At 47.8% G+C, this 19,848-nt stretch overlaps 1 protein-coding gene across 19 annotated transcripts in view; it reads left to right on the forward strand.

Annotated features, from left to right (window-relative positions):
* Nucleotides 1–1,299: 1,299 nt before the first annotated feature.
* Nucleotides 1,300–19,848, forward strand: part of PRP4K (pre-mRNA processing factor kinase PRP4K) — a 35,234-nt gene continuing 16,685 nt past the window's right edge. For all 19 annotated transcript variants that reach the window (XR_009865053.1, XR_009865051.1, XR_009865057.1 and 16 more), the window contains exons 1-5: nt 1,300–1,470; nt 8,066–9,265; nt 12,248–12,421; nt 17,410–17,565; nt 18,766–18,847. Coding sequence is in view for 2 of the 19 variants with exons in the window: in XM_062184089.1 (XP_062040073.1) it covers nt 1,430–1,470; nt 8,066–9,265; nt 12,248–12,421; nt 17,410–17,565; nt 18,766–18,847 (1,653 nt within the window). In the remaining 17 variants the exon portion in view is untranslated. The remainder of the gene's footprint in view (nt 1,471–8,065; nt 9,266–12,247; nt 12,422–17,409; nt 17,566–18,765; nt 18,848–19,848) is intronic.

A 19,848-nucleotide genomic window follows, 5' to 3' on the forward strand; every position in this document is an offset into this window, starting at 1 on the left:
AAAAAAAGGAAGAACGAGGCGCGCGTGGCAGCCCCGCCGCAAGGGCGAACCAGGGCAGGGTCCTCCGCGCACAGCGCCGCATCCCAGTCCGGTCTCCAGGTCCGGGCCGTCCTCAGCGGGCAGAGCCGCACGGGAACACGACACGCCGCCCGCCCCGGGGCCTCCCTCTGCGTCCCCGCCCAGAACGCAAGGACGCATGCGCCTCCCTGAGTGGCGGGCCCACGGCGGACAGGGACTTCCGGGGGCGGGACCTCCGCCCCGGAAGGACGGGCCAGCTCGAGTGACAGGTCGGCCCGGTGGGTCACGCGTAAACGTTCGCTGAGCGACTAAATAAGCGTGTGTTTGCTCTGACTCCACGATCAGGGAGCCCCGCTGTGTGCGAGATCACAACAGCCAGAATCTGGGGCGCGCCTTGACGAATGTCGCGCGCACCCTCCGAATAGAAGCACCGAGCGTGCGAGCTTGGCGAGAAAGTCCCACTAAAGTCCTTGTCCCTCTCTTTTCCTAAGGTTTAGGATTTATTTGAAAGGCAGGGAGAGAGGGAGAGAGAGAGGGGGAGGGGGGAAGAGGGAGGGAGAGAGGGAGAGGCAGAGAGAGAGAGAGAGAGGGAGGGAGAGGGAGAGGGAGAGGGAGAGAGAGAGGTCTTCCATCCTTGGTTCACTCCCCAATTGGCCGTAATGGCCGGAGCTGCACCGATCAGGACCCACGAGCCAGGAGCTTCCTCCTGGTTTCCCACGCGGGTGCAGGGCCCAAGCACTTGGCCATCCTCCACTGCTCTCCCGGGCCACAACAGAGAGCTGGATCGGAAGTGGAGCAGCCGGGACTCGAACCGGCGTCCGTATGGGATGCGGGCACTGCAGGCGGCGGCTTTACCCGCTACGCCACAGCGCCGGCCCCTGTCCCTTTTTGAAACTTTATTTTCCCTATGGTCTTCAAAAAAAAGAAAAAAAAGTCAAGCTTAGTTTGGCCAATTCCAGACGTGGCTTTCCAGAGTCGGAATCCGGTCTCCTGCGACCCGAGGCTCCATCGCCACGCAGGCGGCGTCCAGGAGTCGCAGGGCAGAGGGGCGCCCGGGCCGGGGAGCGCCTCACTCATCAGTCAGCCGCAGGGGAGACCCACGCGGAGAGCCGGACTCGGGAACCCTGACTCCGGGCCCCACTCCCTCCGCGGCCACGGAAGGAAGCCGGAAGCTGACGCGCCCTGAGCCCGCGCTGGCCCCGCCCCGGAGCCCCGGAAGTGGCGTCACGACGCCCCGCGCTCGTCCCCGGATGTAGGGTTTTACATCCGGATTCTTAGCGCGGACTCAGCACCGCTGGTCCCTGCGCTGTCTGCACATGCGCGACGGCTCTGTTCCTTCTTCCTCCGCTTCAGTGGGTTCTGCCGTCCGGGGAGCCGCTGCCGCCGCCGCCGAGGAGTCAGGAAGTTCAAGATGGCCGCCGCGGAGGCCCCGTCGCTGCGGGAACAGCCGGAGTGAGTCCCGGGCGCCCGCGGGCCGGGCGGCTGCCGAGGGGGACGCGGCGGGCCCCTGCGCGGCCGGCCGGGCGGGAAAGTTGAGGCCCGATGGCGGCAGCCAAACTTTGGCTTCGGGCGGGCGGCCCCGGCGCCTGGCCGGCCCGGAGCCCGGCGCGGCTGGGCCAAGGCTGCCGCGGCCTTGCGGCCCCGGGAGCAGCCGGCGCGAGCGGCCCCGCCAGGTCTGGGGCGCGTGGCGGCCGCCGCGGCGGGGAGCGGGACCGGCGTGGGTGCGGGGCCCGGGGCCGGCGTGGGTGCGGGGCCCGGGGTGCGGGGCCGGGGCCGGCGGGGCTTTGTGGCCGGGCTGCGGGGGCCGCCGTCTGCACCCCGGGGCCGGGTAACTTCACCTCCCCACCCGGACTCCCCTCCCGCCAGCACCCGGTATTTTTATTTATTTGTTTTCTCCTCTCTCTCTCCCCTCCGTCTTATTGGCTGCCGACTTGCAAACTTGCGGCAAAGTTGAGGTAGAGCCTTTGGGTTTTGAGGCCTGGCCTCTCTTCAGGACCCGGCTGGAGGGAGCAGTGGGAAGTGCTGGCTACTTCCACACCAAACCGCTTGGCGCCTGTAATTAAGCTCGTGGGAGAGTCCGTGCGGCCCGGGGAGAGCAGGTTTGGGCTGCGGCGGCCACGCGTTGCTTAGCGAAAAGTGGAGTTTTGCTGCTTCTGCTAGGACAACTAAAATAAGAACCTTGGAAGACAGGATGGGTTTCCAGACAGTATTTCCGTGGCGACCGCCCTTTGCACCTGCAGCGGCCGGCGGAAGCCGGAGCGCGTCCTGAGCGACTTCGCGGAGCCGTGCAGGCCCGGGGTGCTGCGCCCGCCTGCTGGGTTTCAGAGGGGTGCAGCGTGTTTCAGCCAGATCCTTGGCTGAGGGTCCCCAGTGATGCTGGCAATAAGCCTCTTCGTCTAGGCCCCTGCGCAGAGATGGCTCTGTTTGCCGCTCTCGGGAGCGCCGGGCTGTCCACGGAGTGCTTGGGCCTGCGTGTGCCCGGGCTCCGTGGAGCTGAGCGTGGTTGAGGACTACCAGTTTGACACAAGAGCACGCGCTGGGCCTGCCGCTCGTGAGGGCCGCCGCGTGTGCCCGGGCGGAGTGGTCACGGCGAGAGAGCTTTTGGAAGTAGAAGTGTTGCAGAGTAAATATGGAGGGGAGAGTTTCGGGGGTGGGCTTATGGCTGGCCGCATCCGATGAGGGCTGCCTGGGGTCCCGTGGGGCCTCGCCCTTTGCTCTCTGCGGGTGCAGCCCCCGGGAGAGACCCCAGACCCGGACGGAGAGCCTGAGTGCGGCCTGGCCAGCCTTAGCTGTTGGCGGTCGTTTGGGGAGTGAAGCAGCAGCCTATGAAAGTTCTCTTTCTCCGAAGCTCCTATTTCAACTAAATAGAAATGAGTAGGTTAGCGGTTCTGAGCTCTTTTTCATGTAGTCAGGCTCTAGTTCCTCCCCTCTGAGCTTGCTTGCACTTGCTGAAAGCCATGGACAGACCTGCTTTAACCCTTACAGCAGCCCCTGGAGGTGGATACAGTTGTTGGTGAAGCGGAAACATGTAGACATTAAGAAGCCAAGGTTGCACCAAGCAGCTGCTGCTCTGGAGCTGGTCCAGCTCTCTGCATTACTGCTGCTTTTTAAAATCCCGCTTTAGGGAGGCCGGCGTTGGGTGCAGCATTTAAGTTACCTTTTTGGGCACCTGCATCCCACATCCCATATCGGTGTGAGGCACTGCTCTCCCCTGCTAACTTCCTTCTGATGTTTGCCCCCGGAGGCAGCAGGAGGCAGCAGGTGATGGGTCGGCTGCTTGGGTCTTCTGCTCCCCCCCCCCCCCCCCGAAGATTCTGGCTGCTAGCTTTGCTGCTGCAGGCATTTCAGAGTGGACCAGTGGGTGCAGGGTCTGTCTTTCTCGCCCACCCTCTTCGAGTAAATAAAGTAAATTCTTATTTCTATCCAGTGTCCCAGAAAGAATTTTTTTTTTTTTTGGATGGGTCATTTCTAATTCATTGAAACTGATTACCCAACCTGACTTGGAAAAGGGGGCAGATAGGAGGTCTCTTTTAAGATCAGTTGGTCTTTTGGATTGATTCTCATTCTTACTTTACATTTTAAAGAGTTGTGTGGCTTGAAAACTGGCTCATCACACTCATTTCAGTTAGTAAGTACTCTGTGTTTTCAAAGCATAAATGAAATGCTTTCCAAATTAAGTCTATTCTTCGGGAAAATATGTGAAAGGGAAATCAAAATAATACTGATTGTTGGTGATTGATCACTGTATAAAGTTTTGTTGCATGACTACTTTCACTGAGCCAGAAGCTCCAGCACCTGGTTGTTTGAAAGTGCAAGGGAACAAATGAACCAATCCCGTTAACACCCATGTTGTCTGCAGTTGCCGCTCAGCTTTGCTCCCAAATCATGTGATTCACAGTTGTTACCAGCACTTCGTGGTTCTCAGTAAATACTTGCGTTAGGACTGACCTGCTGTAGACCAAGTTGGTGTACACATCTGCCCTTTTTAACATGTGATGCTGAATTGTAACATGTCACTGTTGAAGTGTAAGTTCAGATGTATGAAATTATATGGCCTAAATTGACAATATAAACTGCCTAAGCAGACCATCAGATTTAACAAAGCTTTTCCTAAAGCTTAGAGGGAACCTCTTAATGAACCTGTCTGTAACTCTTTTCCACGGGCTCATTGTGACGTGTTATGCCACCGATTCACTGAATCCGAGTTTTCTTGCTTGACCTAATCAGGCATGAGTTGTTTTTCCGTGAACTTTGCTTCAGGAGATACCTGGGAAGGGCGAAGGCTTGCTGTATGCCTAGCCCTGGTGTGAGAGATCTCTGGGATTGTCAGGGTGGACGTGATCGGCCCGGAGGAGCCTAGGCTCTGACAGGAATGTGGCCATTATTCTTGATGTGCTATCCGGTCACTCGTCGGAATGACCGGACACAGTAACTCTGGGCGTCTTGATGGACAGCCTGACTCCCAGAAGCTCTTCGGAACCAGATTTTCTGTTGAAGGAAATTATTTTCTCTTTGTAAACTGTTTAAGAATTTTGAATTGAAACTCAGAAAACTTACAAATTGTCTATGGAGAGCATTAGATAAGATGAAGATTCAAAAGGCAGATTTTAATTTGGGGAGGAGGTGATTACATTTAAATCATAGTTATTGCATATTCGGCAGATAGGAATGTGCTGTGTGAGGCACTGAACATAAAACAGCAAAAGCAAAGTCAACTTTGAAAAACTATGAGTGTAATAGGTAGTGAAAAACAGCTCTGCTCTTCATGGATACAGCTTGTAGTAGTAGTCAGTGTGCGTTTATTTAACCCACTCCAGGTTAGATAATGTTCCAGGCCCTAGGAATAGAGCCGTGACTAAACAGGTAAAAAATGTTTGCTCTCCTAGTGCTTCTATTATGACCAACAATTCATTAGGTGCTGCCAGCTGCCTTGGAGAAGAATAAAGCGAAGAAGGGCAATATGTGTAGGGTGAGAGTTGGGATGACATGAATTGGTTGAGAAGGTGACATTGAGGTGGGCAGACGGAGCCATCAGTGTGTGTCTCGGGAAGGCATTCCTGGCGAGAGAAGCAGTAAGTACGTTGTAGCACCCAGGCCCTCTGGGGACAGTTCACCTGTTGTCCAAGGAATGCCGTGTGGCTGGAGGGGGGCAGAGCGTTGGGGAAGTTGGGCGGTTAAGAACAGGCCCTTATAAAGCATTTTAGTTTTTACTTGAGGTGGGAAGCAACCATCGGGTTTCATAGAGTCTGACGTTTTGAGAGCATCTTTGAGTGGAAGAGCTGCTCTGGCTGACTTGGAATGTGATACCAGCCTTGGCCCTGACTTGATTATGCGTGACCGTAGCCTAGCCCTTACACCTCCTCGTTCCCCGGTAACTCATCTGTCACATGGACGCTTCTTGAGCACACAGTGGGGCAGGCTTTTATCCTGTGAAGCCATGTGATTACCATGACACACCCGTGATTTGTTGACACTGTTTTCTCCTCGGTTTTCACAGCTGGAGAAGCTGAGGCAGAGGGGAGCAACTTACTCAAGATAGTGATAGCTGTGTCGTGTTGGAGGAAGGAGCTCAGTGGCGTGATTTCCCTTTAGAATCCATACTCGTTGGCGGGGTTCGCTAACGCTGGCCCTGTGAGCTTCACGGTGCTGTTGAGGATAAGCAGGTTTGCCCACTGCACGATAGTAACAGCTTACCTGGGGTCACTTGGTTCTCGCTGAGCGCTGGTCTGAGCATCCAACACTGGCTACGTCTCAGAGTGCCCTGCAGGCAGGTACTGTTGTTTTCTTCCTAGATGAGCTGCCTTGGAGATCTTGGACTTGGCCACCACTGTGTAACTAGGAAGAGCTGGTTCTGGACTGCTTAATCACTCGGCAGTTCTTAGAGTTTAGCTGGATGACTGCAGTGTTGTACTTCATCGGCGGGGTTGAGATGTCTTCGGATATTCGACTTAAATCTGTGGGTTTTTGTTTCTTCTTTTGTTTTTAAGATTTCTTTACTTATTTGGAAAGCAGAGTAACAGAGAGGGACAGGTAGAGATACTGGCTCACTTTCCAAATGGCCGCAATGCCAAGTCTGGGCCAGGCTAAAACCAGGAACCCCTTCTGGGTCTTGCACGTGGGGGGCAGGGGCCCAGTCTGTTGCCTGCTGGTACATTAGAAGAGAGCTGGATCAGAAGCATGGCAGCCAGGATTCAAATTGGCACTCCGTTCTGAGACCCGCCCTTGGTGGCGGCAGCTGAACCTGCTGCACCACAGCCTGGCCCCTGCGTTGTTTTGTTTTGTTTTTGTTTTTTAATGCAAAAATAGTGCATTTTTTTCCCCAAGTGTTTCAGAAACATTGATGATCCATGGGACACTACTCTTTTACGTGTCTTCTCATACTCCTTTTAGAGCTGTAGGCCTGATTTTCCTGGCGGATACAGCTTTGTGTGCACATCCCTTATGCTCCTCCTTCCTCTCTGTGTAGTCCAACATAGCAGATCAAGATTGGCAGTCTGCCATGTAGCTGTGTTTCCTACATTCATTGTTGTCAGCTAATAATTTCTCATCGTTTACCAAAGACAGGAGACCTAGCCAGAGGACCAGGCTGTATACCCCAGCTTCTGCCGTAATTCTCATAAGTCGCGTGTCATTGCTGCAACCAGCCAGCAGCGGCGCTGCAGCTCCTCGGCCTCCGTGACTCTGGGGGCCTCTGGTCCTCTCTGAACAACTCATCCCCAGGACCACTCACCTTGTCGTGTCATCCACTCTGTTGGTTTATTCCTCGAGTTTGGTACCCTGGCAATGCTCGGCTTGTAGTCTGCTGTGTGAGGTTGTGGTTTGACACCTGCTTTCTGTACCTGAAATGCCCCTTTCCCTTGTGGTTACTCCTTACTCATCTGCAGAACAGCGTTACTCAGCCATTCTTTATACTTATCCCTTCTTGGTAAGTGTTCCCTCTCTTCCCCACAAATAGCTTCAGTTTAACAAATAATCCGGATTTTTTTTCCCTGCGATCTACGAAACACTTTTCCTGACCATTCTCAAAATATCCCTCAGTGTTCCTGGAACACCTTTATTTGTGTCTGTCATTGCTCTTCCCCAGTGTTTCATGGTTGTTCTACAGGACTTTCTTTCCTGCTGGACTACAGTTTCCGTGAGGGAAATAGGTGTTGGCCTGAGACATAGTCACTTTCCTGCCTCCTGATTAATGTCCACGTGTAGTTGGTGGTTTTTAAGAACGGTTGAGAGAGTGGTGAATAGACTAAATTTTTACCTCACAAAGAACTGTTTGAAGTATATGGCACATTTGCTTTTGATCTCATATTCTATGATATGACTTATTATGGAATAGTTTTAAAGGGGAAAGTTAAAACTATTTTGCTAATCTATGATGTTCAGTCGGTTGAACACATTATGAAATGGAGTTTTAAACAGTATTTTCAACTTCATACAGGTTTTTTGGGACATAACCCCATTATAAATTGAGCATCTGTAATGTAATTAGACCTGTATTTAATCTGGAATTACTGAACGCCTAGAACTTGATAAATTAATTTAGAATCCTAAATTCATTAACTGAGCATAACCTAAACATTTTGAAAGCACAGAAACACCCCACCCCTTAAATTTTTTTTCTGTCAGCATAGCGCTTACTAACTAAACATATTTTTGGAAACTAATTTCTCATTTGAAATTCAGAGGGATTGAATAACTTACTGAAGAGACATTGGGCTGAACCATATGAAACTGCTGATATTAGACTGCTAGTTGACCTAGAAAAAGTCCTTCTCTTTGGTCCAGCATAATGTCATGTGGTTGGAGAGTGGCAGCTGCAAGCCAAGTCCTAACTCCTGGTTACTTCTCTGCAGTTTTAACCCTTAGGGATTTGTATACACCATTAACACGCAGATCAGTTCTTGTCATGGACCTTCCTTGAAATAAATGTCTGAAGCTGTTCTGAAAAATTAGTGACTAATTGCACAAAGGTGTACTCTGTCATTACTGTCATGTAGTTGTGACTGAATATTTGATAAGTGTGATTTTAACTTGAGTTGTGCATTTGTAGGATGGAGGATGCTGATAATTCTGAAAAGAGTGTGAATGAAGAAAATGGAGAAGTATCAGAAGACCAATCTCAAAATAAACACAGTCGTCACAAAAAAAAGAAGCATAAACACAGAAGTAAACACAAGAAACATAAACATTCCTCAGAAGAAGACAAGGATAAAAAACACAAACATAAGCATAAACATAAGAAACACAAAAGAAAAGAGGCTATTGATGCTTCTGACAAAGAAGGTATGTCTCCAGCAAAAAGAACTAAACTTGATGATTTAGCTTTGCTAGAAGACTTGGAAAAACAGAGAGCTTTGATTAAAGCTGAACTTGATAATGAGTTAATGGAAGGCAAGGTCCAGTCTGGGATGGGACTCATCCTACAAGGTTATGAGTCTGGCTCTGAAGAAGAAGGGGAGATTCATGAAAAGGCAAGAAACGGAAACAGGTCTAGTACTAGATCTTCAAGTACAAAGGGGAAACTTGAACTTGTGGACAATAAAAACAGTACAAAAAAGCGAAGTAAAAGCAGATCCAAAGAACGGACTAGACACAGGTCGGATAAAAAGAAAAGTAAGGGAGGTATTGAAATGGTTAAAGAGAAAGCGACTAGGAGCAAATCAAAGGAAAGGAAAAAATCCAAAAGTCCATCCAAAAGAAGTAAATCTCAAGATCAAGCAAGAAAATCAAAATCCCCTACCCTTAGAAGGCGGTCTCAAGAGAAAATTGGGAAGGCCAGATCTCCTACCGATGATAAGGTTAAAATCGAAGACAAAAATAAGTCAAAAGATAGGAAAAAATCGCCAATTATAAATGAGAGTAGAAGTCGTGATCGAGGTAAAAAGTCAAGGTCCCCAGTTGACTTACGAGGTAAATCCAAAGACAGAAGATCAAGATCCAAAGAGAGAAAATCCAGACGTTCTGAAATCGATAAAGAAAAGAAGCCAATTAAGTCACCCTCTAAGGACGCTTCATCTGGGAAGGAAAACAGGTCCCCCAGCAGAAGACCCGGTCGTAGTCCTAAAAGAAGAAGTCTGTCTCCAAGGCCCCGGGACAAGTCACGGAGGAGTAGGTCTCCACTCATCAACGACAGGCGGTCCAAGCAGAGCAAATCCCCTTCTCGGACTCTGTCTCCAGGCAGAAGAGCAAAGAGCCGGTCCTTAGAACGAAAACGCAGGGAACCCGACAGGAGGCGGCTTTCTTCTCCAAGGTAACTAGTCCACAAAACGTCAATGCTGTTTGCCAGTGCGCCAGACTTGAAAGAACCATTAAAAATGAAATAGTAGTGAGTTTGTAATTTTAAACATAATCCAGTTTATTAGCTATTAATATTTGTACTTCTAACAATGAGCATTTTACAGATATTGAGCTTGATTTTTTTTTTTTTTAGTTCTTGATTTAATTTAGTGTTTGATTTGCTAGGTCGTTTCTTTAAATCCAGATAATTTGGCCGATTATTCACTGAACAACATAGGTGAAAACTTTAAAAGGGCATGGGGGGAAGTAAGCTGTTTGAAGCTTATGATCTGTCCATTCTCTTGTATTTTGTGATTTTGAATTTTAATACTACGAATTGAAACCACTATGTATTTGAAACCATTTTTTTTTTTTTTTTTTTTTTTTTTGTTCTATTCTTACAGTTATCTCACTACTGAGAAAAGTAGTGGTTCTAAAATTCGGGAAGGGTAGTATAAGTGATTTTGTTCCGTGTCAGCAGTGGTGGTAATTCATGGATCGCGGCCGTTATCAGTTCCCATAAATCTCCATGTGGTTGTCCTGACTCGTGTGGCTTGCTGAGTGAGGGAGCCATGTACTTAGGATCATATAACTGGGTTCTTGGAGGGGTTGTTTAGACCGGTGTAAATTACCTCGAAAGTATTTTCTCTGTTATGAAGCTAACAGCCTAATTTTGATGATTAAAATGATGTTGGTTTATACAATATAAAGATGTTACAAGTTCCTAGCCGTTGGCTATATTCATGTTAATAATTTCAGTGTATAGGTGTAAATATAAATTGACCATGAACTTTACATCATCATGGTTTCAGAATTCAAGAATGTTGATTCTTAAGTGCTATCTTAGGAAAGGTTCTGTAAAGTATTCCTTGATTATCCTGGTGGATTTTTCAGTTTGCAGAGGAAATTTTGAGGAGTTTATTAAGCATTAGAGCTCAGTATTTGACATAATTTTTTTTTTTTAATTCCAGAAGAGGTACCTAATAAAGAGAAATCCAAATAATGCGAAAGTTTCTAAATGATTCCCTCTCCATCCTCTTACTGCCACATCTAAGGAAGTCTGTGCCCTTGTGGCCTTTCTCTCTGCACATAAAACTACACGTATATGGTTTTTCTTCAGAAAGTCAGATGACTCCGTTTAGTAAGCGGCTTGCCTTTTTTCCCCATAAAACACTTATATGTCAGTACATATAGATTTTTCATTCTTTATTACTGCAACATGGTATTGACACAGTGTAGATGTGGCATAATTAATCATTCCTTTTTTGAAATTGATAAAAATTTAATATGGTTCCAGTTTTCCCATTTGTATGTACAAATGTCCAAAGATGTGAATGGGTTCTTTGTGGACTAGATTCAAGAAATGGACTTGCAAAGTCTCCAGGTATATACATTTAACATGTTGGAATTTTACTGCCAAATTTTTATTTCAGAAAAGTTCTTCATGACTATGTGCTTTTCCCAAACCTTATTAACTAGGATACTGTATAATACTCTCTTGTTACTCTTTTTGGAAATAAAAAATTACTTAATAGCATACAAATACATGAAAAAATGTTCAGTATCACTGGCCTTCAAGGAGATGCAAATCAGAAACCACAATGAGGTATGGTATCACCTTGCCGCAGTTAGAATGGCTGTTCCAAAAGGCAAAAGCGTAACAAATGCTAGTGAGAAAGGGGGACTTTCGATACACAGCTGGTTGGAATGTAAGTTAAGACAGCCAGTAAGAAAAATATTACGGAGAGTCCTAAAAACTCGAAATAGAACTGACATGTGATCCTGCAGCTTCCCTGTTTGGGTATGTATCCAGAAGACATGAAATCATTATATCAAAGCAGTACCTTCTCCACCAGGTTTATGGCAGCACTATTCACAATAGCCAAGGTATAGAATCAGCAAGGTATCCATCAACAGATGACTAGATAAAGAAAATGTGGTGTACAGTGGAATATTGCTTGGCCATAAAGAGATCCCGTCATTTGCAGCAAAAACATGTGGATCTTGTGGACAATATGTTATGTGGAAACTAAAAAAAAAAAGTCTGAACATAGACTAATAATTGCTGGGGGTGGGGGGTGGAGGGTGGGGACGAAGGAAGGTTGAATAATGAGTACCAATCAAAGTTAGATAGGAGTAAGTTCCTAGTGTTAAACACAGCCGTCATGTTGTCAGAGCAGATAGGAGAAAGGAGCTCCACAGCTCTAATCGTAGGGTGATGGCAAAGAGGAGGATGTCGGTTATAAGTGGTCTTTGAGAAGGCATGCGTGCAGAGGTTTTGTGTATTTAAAAGGAGGTCCCCAGGTGACCCTACCAGGAAGTGCTATGGATGTGAGTCAAAGTCCACCTTGCCGATTTTTGCTGGATCAGGTTCTGTCTGCCATGTCCAAGTGTGTAAGGCATTGTATTTTTATGTTTTTCAGCAAATGGGGCAAAGGTTATAATGTTGTATCATTTAATTGACCTGACAGGCCAGAGTGTATGTCTTATCCAAATCTGAAATAGTAAGAAATATTCAAGACCTAATTTTAAAAATTAAGTAATACAAATGCCACATTAAAGAAGCATAAAACTCACTGGGAGGTGCTTGCGAAATAGGTGTTGAAAAGTGATTTTGAATTAAAGGGTTTGGGGTACACGCTTGTAAAAATTTCAAGATGTAGAGAAAAACTTTAGGCTGAAGAAATGTAATGGTATTACTTGGGCAGATTTAGAATTATTGTCTGAAATGAGATCAAGTGACTTTAACATTATGAACAACTTTTAGTAGTTCTTCCGACTGTGAGATCAGGGGACATAGACCTTGTTTTCTGTCCTAGCATAACACCAAAATGTCATTGTGGCTTTCTGATTTAAGTTTTGTCTCAAAACACCATCTTAAGATCCTTTTTACATGTAGTACAGATTAATTGCATTTGATTGATTTTTCTGTTAATTTGCATTTGGTCCCCTGAAGAACACGGCCTCGAGATGATATCTTGAGTAGACGCGAAAGATCAAAGGATGTCAGCCCTATCAATAGATGGTCTCCAACCCGAAGAAGAAGCAGGACCCCCATTAGAAGGAGGTCTCGCTCCCCACTCAGACGAAGCAGGTCTCCACGAAGAAGAAGCAGGTCTCCTCGGAGGAGGTAAAAGGGAATCACGGGACCTTTGGGTTATCCTTTCAAGTTATGAAATTGGAGGCTTTTGAAGTCCAGTGCCTCCATTGATAAGATTTTCTTCTTTGTAGTTTCCCTTCAAATTTAAATGTATTATCGCTCATTTGAAGCTCAGTTTAATTAATCTTCAGAAGAAACATTTGTTTCTCTTTTATGAGAGAGGAGTACTAAAGAGGCTAAGCTTACGATTTTTTAAATTAATTAATTAATTTATTTGTTTTTAGCTAGTAGATGGTAACTGTAGTTCTGTAGTGTTGATTGTTGGTGAAGACTTCGGGGCAGAGGCCTGCTTAACTTACCACAGAAACTTACTGGATCTGGGGTGAGAGAGTGGCAGCCTGCGACTGCACTTGGGAAGCCCGCATCCCGTAGTGAAGTCTGTGGACTGGAGGCCCAGCTCTGTTTCTGATTCTAGCTTCCTGCTAACGTACACCTGGAGAGGCAGGTGATGGCTCAGCTACTTGTGTTTAAACTAAAATACAAAATTAAGGGAACGAGAAACTTTAACGACAAAGCGTTTATCTGAAGCACACTGGTCGCTGTGCCATCCTGGTAGTCCGGTGTCTCTGTTTCTGTTTTCATTCTGTCTCCTGTGTCCAGTGTCGTCTTTTCGTGTTTCATCCCTTGTTTTGGTAACACATCTTCAGAAGCTTCCTGAGAGAATCACCTGGAAGGAACATATTGTGGGGCCTTATATCTCTAAAAAAAATTCCTTTTACTCTATTGCTGATTTGGCATAGGTAGAATTCTAAGTTCGAATTATTTTTCTTTGATAATTTTGTGACTGTTCCACTTTTGATTTTGTAGTACTGCAGTTGAGAGAGCCTGTTGGGCATTTTTAAAGGATTTACACTTTTCCCCCTTTTATAATAAATGTCCTGTGTTATGAAATTTCACTGTAAAGTACCTTGGTGTCTGGATCTTTTTTCTGTATATTTTATTGGTCACTAGATAGGCTGTTTACAGCAGGGGGATTATGGCCACCTACTCTGGGATATTGTCTGCCTGTCTGCCTGCCTCACTTTTTTCCCCATTGTTCTGTTTTTTCTTTAAAGATTATTTATTTGAAAGGCAGGGTACAGAGAGGGAGAGAGAGGGATTTCCCATCTGCTAGTTCACTCCCCAGATGGCTGCAACAGTTGGGGCTGGGCCAGGCTGAAGCCAGGAGCCAGGAACTTCTTGTAAAGTCTCCCATGTGTGTAGTAGGGACCCAAGCACTTGAGCCATGCTCTGCTGCTTTTCCCAGGCCACCAGCAGAGAGCTGGGTATGAACTGAAGCGGCCAGGATGGGAACCTCCACCATGTGGGATACTGGCATTGCAGTGGTGGCTTTATCCACCATGCCACAACACTGGCCCCGTTTTCTGTTTTTTTTTTTTTTTTTTTTTTTGACAGGCAGAGTGGACAGTGAGAGAGAGAGAGACAGAGAGAAAGGTCTTCCTTTGCCATTGGTTCACCCTCCAGTGGCCGCCGCGGCCGGCGCACCGCACTGATCTGAAGGCAGGAGCCAGGTGTTTATCCTGGTCTCCCATGGGGTGCGGGGCCCAAGCACTTGGGCCATCCTCCACTGCACTCCCGGGCCACAGCAGAGAGCTGGCCTGGAAGAGGGGCAACCGGGACAGAATCCGGCGCCCCGACCGGGACTAGAACCTGGTGTGCCGGTGCCGCTAGGCGGAGGATTAGCCTGTTGAGCCATGGCGCCGGCCTCTCTCTCTTTTTTTTTTTTTTTTTTTTTAACACTCTTACTTTCATTTCTAGGACATTGTTGGCTTTTTTATTGCATTTTATTCCTGTTATGGAAATAGCATATGATTTCTTAGTTGATGTTTGTTTTGCAATATATTTGTCTTTGTATAAAGTTCTCTAATTGGTGTTTGTCAGAGTCCTGCATTGCTGCCTGTTCTAAGAGTTGGGCATTGAGAAAGCTGAGCGGAAGCTTTCTTCCTTTCTAATAATGTAAAATTTGTCATCTAGTGGCTATGACTTTGGGTCAGTTGGGTAGCAATAGTGACTGTATGTCTTTCATCTTGGGCAAGTAAGTTTTCCAGAATCGTCTTGTCGCCGATGGGGCACATAGACCTTGCTGCAGTGGAAGGCTTAGTCCTTCATGGTGTGAAATTACGTGTAAGCCCTCTGTCTGGTGCGGTGCCTCTCAGGATCTTGTACCAGTTTTTGTTTTTGGTTTTTATTTATTTGAAAGAGTCACACGGAGAGAGGAGGAGAGGCAGAGAGAAAGAGAGAGGTCTTCCATCTGTTGATTCGCTCCCCAGGTGGCCACACTGGCTGGGATTGAGCCAGGCTGAAGCCAGGAGCCAAGAACTTCATCTGGGTCTTCCACATGGGTGCAGGGGCACAGGGACTTGCTTCATCTGCTGCTTTCCCAGGCCACAGCAGAGAGCTGGTTCAGAAGTAGAGCAGCTGGGTCTTGAACCGGTGCCCATATGGGATGCTGGCACTGCAGGTGGCGGCTTTCCCCGCTACGCTCCAGTGCCAGCCCCTTGCACCCGTTTTTGAAACAGCCAGCATTTCTCTAGGAAGTACATCTTAAGTATGTTGTTAGAGTGTGCAGGGACTGGTTGATATTTTCCAGAGTTGGAAAGGGCAGTGTAGGCTCTAGTTGTTTTGAAGGGTTTCGGTCAGTTTCCACTGTTCCTCTCAGTCTGCTTCGGAGGACCTGGTTCCTGAGGCATTCTGGAGGGGTGTTCCGGAGAGTCTGAGCTGGGCGGTGTCCTCAGATGGGATCCCGGCAGGAAGTGCGCTGCTCCTTTCTAGTAGAAGCCGCACCTTTGATGCCCGCACTGTGCTGTCGCTTCTGTCTGACGTGGAGCGGAACCCCAGGACATCACAGTGTCCGGGGACCATGCTCGGCTTGACTTCTCACATCTGTCTTTGCAGCACCTTTTCAGCAGCAGTGTTTGTTCAAGCTGGGTTTATGAAGCACGTGAGGTTTTTTTGTTTTTGTTTTTTGTTTGTTTGTTTTTGTTTTTTTTTTTAACAGGCAGAGTGGACAGAGAGAGAGAGACAGAGAAAGGTCTTCCTTTGCCGTTGGTTCACCCCCCAATGGCTGCTGTGGCCGGCGCATCGCGCTGATCCGAAGCCAGAAGCCAGATGCTTCTCCTGGTCTCCCATGGGGTGCAGGGCCCAAGCACTTGGGCCATCCTCCACTGCACTCCCGGGCCACAGCAGAGAGCTGGCCTGGAAGAGGGGCAACCGGGACTAGAACCCAGGGTACTGGTGCCGCAGGTGGAGGATTAGCCTGTTGAGCCATGACGCTGACCAAAGCTCGTGAGTTTTGATGAGACACATCCAGTCACACAGACAGCAACGGTGGTCAAGGCAGAGAACTTTCCTGCCACCTCCTGGCGCTCTTGTGCCCCTTGGCAGTCTGTCTCTCCTCTCCAACCCTTGGCAACCAGCCACTCCTGTTTTGTGCCCTAGCTTCATCTTAGTTTGCATAGAAAACTTTTTTTTTTTTATGATTTATTTATTTATTTGAAAGAATACAGAGGGAGAGACAGATCTTACATCCTCGGGTTCACTTCCCAAATGGCCACAACAGCTGGTGCTGGGCCAGGCCGAAGCCAGGAGCCGCCTCCAGGTTTTCCACATGTGTGCAGGGGCCAAAGCACTTGGGCCATCCCGCCTCGCTTTCCCAGATGCATTAACAGAGAACTGGATTAGAAGTGGAGCAACTGGGACTCAAACCAGTGCCCATATAAGATGCCAGAGTTGTAGACAGTAGCTAAGTTTACATAATAATAAAAATGAGTAGAGTTAGTATTAACAGCTTACAAAATAAATAAAATGGACTCTTGGTGATCATACTCCCTAACTGGTGAAACACAAAGAAACCTACTGATTTTTACTGTGTCAGTTAATAAAGCTCATACTCCAGAATCTGTGTGCCACAGCCTTGGTATTCTAAGTACGAGGAAACGACCCTCGTTCCTGTAGATTGAGTAGAGCTTATCCTCGTCAGTAGTTAAGCTTGGTAAGGATAGTGGCTATGATTTTGTTATCTTCAATTAAGCTAACCGTCAATAACCTTTCTCTAAAAATACACTATCTGGGAGCCGGCATTGATGGTGCAGTGGAGTAAGCCACGGCCTGTGTTGCCAGCACTCATATGAGGGCCAGTTCAGTCCAGCTCCCTGCTAATGGCACCTGGGGAGGCAGCAAGAAAGTCAGAGAAGGCCGCTGCCACCCATGTTGGGCACCCAGGGAGAGTTGCAGGCTCCTGGCTTCCTCCTGACCCACCCCTGGCCTGTGCAGTTGTGGGGAATGAACCAGTGGTTGGAAGATTGATTGTTCTCCCTCTCCTCCCACACTCCATGTGTGTGTGTCCATCCATCCTGTCTCTCTCTGTAACTCTTTGCAAATAAATATTTGAACTGTTTCTTTAGAGCAGGTGTGGGGAACATAAAGGCCATGAAATCATTCGATCTGGTCTGCCAAGGCAACTGCGGGTGGGACTCAAAAATCCAGTAAATCCGTAGCAGGCTGATTTTTAACTTGATAGATTTAGGTGGCCCTTGAAGGATACTATACATATTCAGGTGGCACTTGGCAGAAAAAAGATTCCCCGCTCCTGTTTCAGAGGGATTTCAGGTTCAGCACAGTGTTGGACAGCGAGTGTTGCTGTGTGCCTTCCCAGACAGGCGGACGCCCCCCCACTTCCCTTGCCGTCAGGGCAGGTGTTTATCCTAGCAGTTAAGATGTCCGCTGGGGCTCTTGGTTCCGGGTTCCTGTCCTTGTGTTTGACTCCCAGCCTCGCGGTCATGCACTCCCCACCACTCCTCACTAGGCACAGTGCGTATGCACTCTCATTCTCTCTCTCTCCCTCTTTTCTATCACTCTGCCTCTCGGATAATGAATTTGAAAATAAAAAGTTTCAAAGTGAAACTGGAGCTGTTGAGGGTTTCATTGAAAGAAGTGCCATCGTTTTTTTCTCCAACCAGGGATCGAGGTCGGAGGAGCAGATCACGCTTAAGACGGAGATCTCGGTCTCGCGGAGGTCGTAGACGGAGGAGCCGGAGCAAAGTGAAGGAAGATAAATTTAAAGGCAGTCTTTCCGAAGGCATGAAAGTCGAGCAGGAGTCGTCGTCTGATGATAAGTAAGAAGGCAGCTTTCCCACTGCCATTTTTCTGCTTTGACCCCGAAGGCCTTAAGTCGTCTCTACCTGAGTATTGTAAATTAACGAGTCCTGAATTCAGGAGATGGGTTTCGCGCCACGTGTAGGTCGTGTGGCCAGCGTGGCGGTCTTCTGAGTTTAGTAGTTCCGCTGCTGCTGGGTAGACAGGAGCAGCCTTTCTTCGTGAGCCTTCCCTCGGGTTTTATTGGGACCACCAGATGTGGTGGTTAATCGTCCCCATCGGAGGACGATGGGGCTACCTGGTGGCATGTCTGCCGGTGAGGAACAGCTCAATGTGTGAAATAGGGGTGTTTACAGTGTAGACACGGTTGTGCACGTGGAATCCCCCAGAAATAAACAGGATGAATCTAGAGAAGTGGTTTCCAGCAGTGGATTATTCGCGCACTAGAGCATAGCACTGGCCTCCCAGCTGTTTTTTTTTTCCCTTTTGGAAGAGAAATTTTCAGTGACTTTATCATTATAGTCACTCTATTGTCATTTGAACACCAGAACTCCTTTTTAATTAATTAATTGATTAATTAATTAGAGAAACAAAGGAAGGGCTCCCATCTGCTAATTCGCTCCCCATATACCCACAGTGGCTCCAGGCTGGCGTCAAAGCTGGGAGCCTGGAGCTCTGTCAGGTCTCCCACGTGAGGGGAACCCGATCATTTGAGCTGTGTCTGCTGCCCCTCAGTATCTGCATTACAAGAACTGGAAGTCAGGAGACAGAGCTGGGCACCAGGCCCACGTCCTCTGTTAGCTAGCTAGTTGGTTAGTTAGTTGAAGGGGAACGATTAATCTTCCATTCGCTGATTCACTCCACAAGTGGCCATGAAAACGGGCTGGGCCGGGCCAAAGCCGGGAGGCCAGAGCTCCAGCTCCGTCTCCCCTGTGGGTGGCATGGGCTGAGGTACGCGAGCCATGGTCTGACGCTGTCTGTGATACATAGCGGGAGCCGAAGTCAGAGCAAAGCAGCTGGAGCTTGAACTGCTGCTCCGGTGGGAGACGCTGGTCTGCGGGTGGCAGCTGAGCTCACCGGCCCACACCACCAGCCCCAACACTTAATTTTAAAATGTGTAAGAATTGCAGCTTTAGAACCTTTAAGCGTGTTTGAATTTTAAAATGTGTAAGAATTGTAGTTTTAGAACCTTTAAGCATGTTTGAATTTGTGTTTCTAAGCCTGGAAGACTTTGATGTAGAGGAAGAAGATGAAGAAGCCCTGATAGAACAGAGAAGAATACAGCGGCAGGCGATTGTTCAGGTGTGATTTCAGTCAAACTTCTGTCAGTTTTCCTCTTGAGTATCCCTGTTTTAGCAAAATGAGAATGCTCTACTCCAGCCAAGAAGTGATAGTAGTTAGCCATTGAGCACGTCTTTAGAAAAGGAGTGTATGTACAGTTATGTCTGTGGGATTTGGACAAATAAATGTTTCCCCCTTTTTGTTATACATAAAATTCTGATACACTGACACAGACTTCTTTTGTTAGACATGAAAATTCCCTTAAAAGAATATAGAATAACCTGGAAGAATTTCAGTGAGCAGAAACCTATGCTTGTTATCCATGGGAAAAAACATTTTAGTGTCTAACAAAATAATGGCAGGTTAAGACTAGTTTGAAGGTGGATGATACAATGGGGTGGGAAAGGGGTGTTTCATACTTACGAAGTCATTTAGTGATGAGACTTGTTGCCTTACAACGTTGTCAGTGCTTGCTTGGCCATCCTGAGGTAAAGCTGCAGCCACTGCACCCCTCACAAGCCACAGGCCCTGCGAAGCGCCTTCTCTTACCACTCCTGCTGGGGGAACGTGAGTGGTGGAGTGGAGACGGGGAAATCTGGGAGAATGAAAAATAAGTTTGGATGTTATGAGGACGAAGGAGGGAAGAGTGGTGTGGCAGTCCACAGGAACTTGCAGAGTGCACCACGCACAGGGAGCTGACTGGGTCAGGGCGAGGGAGAGGACCTGAGTCCGCGGAGTCTGGTGCAGAACTGCAGTTCAGAGGAGGCGAGCTCTCCTGGGACGTAGGTGCAGTTGTTGCTGTCAGATTGACAGCCCTGAAGACATGGCTGAACCTTTTTGTTCTTGCTCAGGTCCATAGCCCCTTAGCTCCTGCTCTTGGGCCAGGTGTGCTTCGGTAATAGGGTGTATCTGTGTCAGCACCAGACCCCGCCAGGCACATTGGGCCTTCTACGGCGAAGCACACTGACTGCCACAGTGTGGGGATGACTAAGGTGATAACCAGCATTTCATCTGGTCAGGGC

This window comes from Lepus europaeus, chromosome 3, assembly GCF_033115175.1.
Source record: "Lepus europaeus isolate LE1 chromosome 3, mLepTim1.pri, whole genome shotgun sequence".
In the NCBI taxonomy this organism is placed as follows: domain Eukaryota; kingdom Metazoa; phylum Chordata; class Mammalia; order Lagomorpha; family Leporidae; genus Lepus; species Lepus europaeus.